General features: G+C 39.0%; 1 protein-coding gene across 1 annotated transcript; it reads right to left on the bottom strand.

Moving 5' to 3' along the window:
* Nucleotides 1-51: 51 nt before the first annotated feature.
* On the bottom strand, nucleotides 52-7,523 carry mrps18a (mitochondrial ribosomal protein S18A). Its single transcript, XM_034699220.1, has 6 exons — nucleotides 7,323-7,523; nucleotides 4,705-4,736; nucleotides 2,878-2,982; nucleotides 2,666-2,789; nucleotides 681-753; nucleotides 52-574 (listed from the first exon to the last, which is right to left on the bottom strand). Exons 1-6 carry the CDS (start codon nucleotides 7,468-7,470, stop codon nucleotides 430-432), a joined length of 627 nt encoding a protein of 208 aa, XP_034555111.1. The 5' UTR covers nucleotides 7,471-7,523; the 3' UTR covers nucleotides 52-429.
* Nucleotides 7,524-7,795: the final 272 nt, after the last annotated feature.

The following is a 7,795-nucleotide window of genomic DNA, read 5'->3' as shown; positions in this document are numbered from 1 at the left end:
TACAAGCTTTTTGTTCCATTTAGCACAAAAGTTAAGTCCTGCACAGTCAACACAAGTTGAGAGCATTTTATTTGCACATCTGTGTTGCTTTGTGTATACACAGTCAACATACCACCTACTTTGAAACCGTAACACTGACCCACGCTGAGGCTCACATTAAGTTGTCAGGGAGTTCACTTCAAGGGCTTTTTGAGACCCAGCAGAGACAGAATGGATGGTTCTGGGTGGGGCTGAGGGTGATTCATTAAAAGCGTGACGCAGCTTTATAAACAAAAGGTAGAATAAATACAGATGGAAGAGGCTTTTAGGTCTTTTCCCAGGGCAGTATGATAGAAGTTAATCCACTTGAAGCTGCATCCTTATACAAAAAAAGCCCACCCACTCCGGTCCTGTCTGTTTGCAGTGCACATACGTCAGACTCTCTGTCCTTCAGTGTTTTATGTAAAGAGGCTTCACACCGTAACGCACGTTGTTACTGAGAGCCGGGTGTCCAACAGCCATGCGCTTCTTACACCACTTCAGTCCAGTTTTATAGATGGGTTTCACTGAGTCAATGGACCAGCGGGTCAGGTATCTGTACAATAAAGAGCAGATGTTGACTGTGAAATTTCAGTTGCAGTTTGACAGTTGATTGATGACGCTGACTGACACACATATGTGCAGACACATGTCTACATTACCTGTTAAGTTGAGGCTTGGGCCTCTTTGGGACGTGGCCTTCTGGAAGTTTGGGTTTGTGGTCAGGCAGCAGACCTTGAGCACAGGAAGAAAGACAGATTTATGTACTTAAACGTGTCAGACTGTGTCAAAGGGACAACTGAAGGAATTTGCTGGATTCTATCAATGTGACAGAAAGTGTTACACTGTTCAACTGTAAACTAACACAGCTAAATATATTTAAAACTTTTGCTGTTTGCAAGTGTTGGTGTGAGAGTGTGTATGTGTTGGTGTGAGTCTATATGTCGGTGAAGGTGTACGGTGGACAAGTGTAAACATGTCAGAGTGGGTGTTAGGGATACAAACTACCTGTGAGATCAATTTAACGTAACTGTAGCAGTGTTTCCCCTACCACTATACTTCCAAGGGGGTTTTAGATCAGGTCTTAAACTTGTTCTTTTATTAAACAGACTAAATATCCTTTTGCTATTTATCTTATTTACATGACGAAATGTCATTATGGTCATCTGCTCTCTGTATCGCATGGCAGAGTTCTGCCCCAATGCGCGCACAGACACACAAACACGTGCGCACCCATACACGCATCACCGCACAATGATACGATACATGTTCATCAACAACTCCCCGTAAAATAAGCTCTGCATCGACAGCTTGATTTAATCCAGTTTGGTGATACATCAGACACATTTAGTAAGTTTTGATCAACTGCTTGGCATCAAAGAGTGCCGTGAGCTGACTGTCTATCCAGAGCGCCTGTCACTGCAGGTGCATTCAGTGACCGTTGTAAAAGTGCAATGCAGACCTGTATTTTGCGTTCATGGCATTTTTATTGGAATCAAGAGAATCAGATATAGTGGTCACATGAAGAATGTTTTCTAGGCTAGATTATTTAGATATTAAGATATTACAAAAGCAAAAGTGTTGTGAAATATTGACGATTGTAATACTTGGTAAAACCCTGATACCAATATCACACATCACATGTATCAACCAAAAATCATTAACAGACAGCACAAACAACCTAACAAGGCAATCCAAGCCTAACAAACTACCAGACGTAAAAATATACAGAGTACAACAACATGTGTATTTTAGGCAATACAAAGCAAAACAAGACAGCAGAATAAGAACATTTTTTAAATTAATTTAATTTAAATTACATTTATGATTTAAACCAAAGATGCTTCAACTATTGATCAACTTATCCATTTAAAGGAATCTGTAAACACATTTTGTAACTTATTAAGCATTATTTTCATTTATTGTACAAAAAAGTAATCAAAACATATCCTAATCTTCTCAGGTGTGAGGACTTTTTTTTTTTTCTTAATTACAGTTATGATAAAAGTAGTATAGACATCAACACAACATGGGACAAAGACTGTTTAAATACTTTGTTCTAGTAAAAAAAAGCAGGGGGTTGTACATCTTCTGGCTCAGCTAGCACCACTTTGTAATATCTACCACATAATGGCGGATGATGACCTACGCTACGATGACATCTTTTAAATCAATGCTTTGTGGAAAGGAATGGATGTGAGGAGGAAATGATCCTTCTTGTTCAACCTCAAGTGTTTTTATTCATCCTGTTATGCAATGATCTCCAGTCCTGCACCAGTCACATGATCTCAACATCATCATCCCCGCCTTTTCACTTAAGGTGAACTAACCTGGATATTTCTTGCTATCCTCTTGCATCCTATCACCCTGACATCTTGTGGAAATTTAAAAAGGGGGCTAGCAGGAAAGGTTCCAGGTGAAGTCGAGCTGAAAATGTTGTCTGTTTGCGTTCACACATGCAGCAAACTCCCAAAAATGTGTGTAGATTTTCTGGAGTTTTGTGTGTATGTGAATAAAGCTAGAGTTTTGAGTTTAATTTCTTCTTTTACAAATCGGTGTTTAAATTTAAATATGTTAATTTTAACATTAATTTTCAAAATTTGAACATTTCCCTCTGTAAAGCAGATGGTATGTCGAGTTCACTGACCTGCTCTATGGGCCATCTGCACACAGATAGCAATCTTCTGGTGTTCCTCTGTGCAGAGACCAGTGATCCTCCTGGGCAGCATCCCTCCATCTGACCTGATGAACTGACGGAGCAACAATACATCCTGGAGGACAGGAAAACAGAGCACTTTAAAAGCAGCTGATGCAATTTTGTTCACAACATTTGGACACGATAAGCCTGTGTATGTTTACCGTGTAGTTGTATTTGTGCTGCAGGTTCCATCTGTAGATCGGACACTTGGCTGTAGGGTTTGGAGGCTGTGGTCCAACTGCGATGTCCAGTATTTGTCCCTCAATCTGACAGATATTAAAAGTCAGATTAAGTTAGTATAATAGTATAACAACAAGCTATGTATGGCTTAAGTTAAATATTTCATTCATTAGTCAGAGAAGATTCTGTATCAAGTCAGACACTCTGAAGTTTTGATGTTAGATGTGCCTTTTTGCACCGAAGGTACAGGAGCAACAGGGAGATAAAAGTGGAGGGAATTGCAACACTCTCTGCTACACGGTTGACTGTCAGTGAAGCTGGCTTGTACATTTTGAAACAGACAGAAATACAACATCCTCCACTGCTGTTTACTGTGACTGACTATCCAGCTGAAAGCAGCCCTGCAGGAGGGACTCTCCAAGCTCTACAGGGGTTTTATAGCTGAACATGACAAGGACGCAGACTTTTAATCTCTGTTGGAAACATTAAGTTGTCACATCACAAATGAGGAGGAAAGGCTTCTAAACATGCACGTTGATTTCAAATATGAGAGAAATGAAAGATCCAGTAGATTGAGCCTCATATTTAAAAGCCTAATTTGATTCCACTGACAAAATTCTGAGTCAGCTACAGCACTTAAGCTTAAGATAGATTCTTCGTCAGGTTGACTGAATACATACCGGCTCAGACTTAGTGTTTCTTAACTGATCACAAGTGCATTTCTCTCACTTGGAAGAGTTTTCTTTATTTATTACATATTTATAAATCACAGGATTCACTCTTGAGGACTTTGCAAAGCTACTTCTTCATCTGTCCTAAAGCATTTACATTTATATTCAAACTTTTCCAGGCGTCTCTGCAGTTTAATACAAATCTAACTGTTAATGGGTATTTTGCATTATGTATTATTTTAAGTTGCAAAGCTTTATATTTCAGTGTCAAGTCAGCCCTTAAACATGTACTGACCTGGCTTGTAGAATCAATTAATTATCCAAAAATAAAAATGTTCACTTTTTACTAAAAAAAAAGTGTCTTAGTCATATTTTTCTATTCCATGTTTTTCTCACTTTGTGTCCAGACCTGGACCTAAATCAATATCTACACTGTTTTCATACCCTTGAGGTGTTCCTTTAACAGTTAAATCATATCCTCGGGTAGCGCTGTTGCCTCACAGCAAGGTTCCTGGTTTGACTCCCCGGTCGGGCAGGTGCCTTTCTGTGTGGAGTTTGCATGTTCTCCCCGTGCAAGCGTGGGTTTTCTCCGGGTACTCTGGACATGCTGGCCAGGTTAATTGGTCACTCTAAAATTGACCATAGGTGTGAGTGTGTGCGTGAATGGTTGTCTGTCTCTCTATGTTAGCCCTGTGATAGGTTGGCGTCCTGTCCAGGGTGTATCCTGCCTTCCGCCCATAGACTGTATAAAATATAAAGAAACAATGCTGATGAACTATTTTAACTTTATGATGGCTGTTAAATTGTATTTAATGCACAGTGTTTTCTTTTTTCATTTGAACATCCACTCTCAACAATATCCTATATCTGCTTTTATATCAACAGTAAAAAATATTGTCTGTGTCATGGTCATGAAGCAGTTATTTTATACCTTATTTTTTTTATAAATAAAACTTAACTTTTGAACAATACATTTCAAAGCAGCAGAGGAAGCGAGAAACACATTAATTTGAATTTGTGAGACAAGACATATAAATAAATATGAAACATAATAAATATAAAAAACATCAGAACAATTGTTGTGTTATTCCAGATGACACTGACATCAGTATACTAAACCACGATGGGTTTACTTACTGTGGTTGTTTTAGCCTCAGTCTTCTCCACCACTGTAAGAAAAAAATATTGAAGAGATTAATGTCTCAATAACAAATATACACACATTTTTTTATTTTTTTTTTGAAATTTTCTTTTTATTTGGAATGGCACAGTATACAATACAATTTCTTTGGCATTTGACATCTCAGTATCACAGTCTTTCATTTGTCAGCTTCAAATATTCTCTATCGTATAGTCACAATCTTCCCTGGGAATTGGGGAAGGTGATACTGTATACAGTAGTACGACTGTGTTTTGTCCATGTTGCCTTTCCAAGGTTTTATGTTCTTGAGTCATTCTATTGCTACAACACATTAACAAAAGAACAGGGGAGCTTCCTCTTGTGACTCTAAAAAATAAAACAATTAAGAGTAGCCGAAGGGAGTGGGCTGTCAAAAAATGCAGATAGCCTCAAACGAAATCGGATCTTAGCGGTTTCACATACTCAGTCCATTTTGTCCAAATCTGGTAAAACTTTCCACGTTGCACTCTGAGGGAGAATGACAATTTTTCCATAATGAAAATCTCGTGCAGAATATTAACCCATTCCTCAACTGTGGGTGGTTCTATTTTTAACCATTTTCTTGTTATGTTTTTTTTGCTTGACGTCAACAGTATACCAAGTAATTTTTTGTCATTAATACTCCAATTTTCAAATGATATATCACCCAGATACAGAGTTTCACAGTTAAAAGGAATCTTAACACCAAACACATTCTGTATGAGTATGGATCTCTTCCCAATACGTTTTAATAACCTTGCAGTTCCAGAATATATGAAAGTGGCTGGCTCCAACAGTCCCACAGAGTCTCCAACAAGCATCTCCACTACCCTGATGTCGTTTCTGGATGGGTGTAACGAAGAATCTCACAAGGTTTTTCCAACCAAACTCGCGCCATATGTTTGACCCTGTTGAGATCCATAATAACTGGAATGTTTTTTCCCAACTCTCCCAAGAGATCAGTACATTTCCTTCCCTTTCCCATTTCTTCTTTATATATTCTGTGTTCCCTTGTTTAGATTGTTGGATGCCAACATACAGTCTAGAAATAATTTTGTGACACGAACAGGACTTAAAGGTGACATATCATGCAAAATCGACTTTTTAATGGTTCTCTACCTGAAATATGTGTCCCTGGCATGTCTACAAACCCCCCGAGAATGAAAAAAATCCATTCTGCCCCTGGTCTAATTTCTACACCTTTCTGTAAATGTGTGTGAAACGAGCCGTTTCAGACTTCCGTGTTTTTGTTAAGTAACAACAATATCCGGTCTGTCACGGAGTCAGAGCTCGGAGCTTGTTCAGCCCATAGACTGTATAAAATAATACTGGATCCCCCTCCGTTTTTCATTACCTGCACAAATGTGTGCTAACAAGGAGCTTAGGAGGGAGGCATGCTAGTTGTAGGCTGTCTTAATAAACACAAAGGTCGGTTTTACTCCCCACGTCTGCAGATTTGAAGATCTTGTGGATGATTTTTATTTATCATGGATAAGTGCTAGCGCTTGTTAGCATAGCCACATAGCTACATGTTCGTAGCTGTAGCTGTGTACCAAGACACACGTCGACATACTGATAAATAAAACAACAAGAAACACTAAATCTGTGACCAATCCTTCAGAAAGGTCCTGCAACAGGCGCCTCTCCGTCAGGATCAGATTCTGGATCAGATTCAGAGGGTTGAAGTAACGCGATCTCTGAGCAGCCGTGTATATTCAGCCAACATGTAAACATTAGATCAACGTGCTGGAGAGCCGAGGCACATCCTCTTCCTGAGGGGGCGTGGTCAGAGAGAAAACAGAGTGTTCTGAGGAGGACTGAAGAAGAGGGCTTTTCAGGCAGTGTTTTTTTGAGCATAAACTTTAAAGACATGTTTTGGGGACCTCTTAGACCAATATATATTGATGAAAAAAGCGGGATATGTCACCTTTAAGTAATGAGAGAAATACCTGCAGGAACCCCGTTTCAATTTTGCCTGATGCCTCTTTCATGTTTTGATTAATGTGATGTCTCACTTGCAAGTACCTATAAAAGTCATCTTTCCCTATTAAATTGTCCTTCTGTAAAGCTTCAAAGCTCTGGAATGCTCCCTTGTGGATAAATGAGTAATAGGTAGTACACACATTTTTATACAACTCAGCTTCAGTCTCAAGCTCATATCAAACAATAAACAGTTGCTGCAGACATAAAGTTAACCTAGCTCAAAATACAGTAATGTAAGACTATGAATACTACCGTTTTAATGCCATTATTAGCTAATGCAGTGATTTTAAACATATGCACCAATATAAGGATGTTTGTTGCCTGGAGGTGGAGATATGAAGCAAACACATTATAGATCATTCATGAAACATTCATTCAAAGGGATATCAACAGGAGAGGAGTGGATTGATGGACGCAGCTCCTTGTTGTAGGTTTCTACATATTTTAAGATGAAGAAGACTTTTTCTCGAAGAGGCATATTTGAAGCATGAGTTTGTGGCTGTATAAGAACATAACTTGTGCTGCCATGCCTTGAATACCTCCAAATGTATCTGCGTTAGCAAGCTAGCAGTAGCTGCCCTCACATTTCTGAGATAATAACTTCACGGCTCACCTTGGCGGACTCCTCTGCTCGGAATGGTTAAAGCTGGCAGCCTGGGTACATTTATCCTCCCACAGACCTGCATGTTAGTGCCTGTCGTGCCCAGTTTCAAGCCTGAAAACGAGGTCCATGCAGACCTCAACAGGCTGCGGGCTGCCATGTTTATTTCCTGACCTTCGCCTTCGTCTCTTCCTGTATGGTAGTCTCGCGAGAATGAATACAGCGACACCCTGGGTGAAAAAACAATATTACATCAACTAAATCAGAATCAGAATCAGCTTTATTGGCCAAGTATGCTTGAACACACAAGGAATTTGACTTTAGTAAACTGTGCTCTCTTTGTACAAGGCATAAGAATAAGAATAAGACCTACAATAAAAAAATAAAATAAAAATATAATAACAATAACATTAGCTATAAATACAAAGGAACAACAAATAGGCTTGACTAATATGTACAGGCTAAAATAATATGATAAAGTGCAG

The sequence above is a fragment of the Notolabrus celidotus genome, chromosome 13 (genome assembly GCF_009762535.1).
Source record: "Notolabrus celidotus isolate fNotCel1 chromosome 13, fNotCel1.pri, whole genome shotgun sequence".
In the NCBI taxonomy this organism is placed as follows: domain Eukaryota; kingdom Metazoa; phylum Chordata; class Actinopteri; order Labriformes; family Labridae; genus Notolabrus; species Notolabrus celidotus.
The sequence above is the reverse complement of the archived record's forward strand: the minus strand, read 5'-3'. Positions and strand labels throughout refer to the sequence as shown.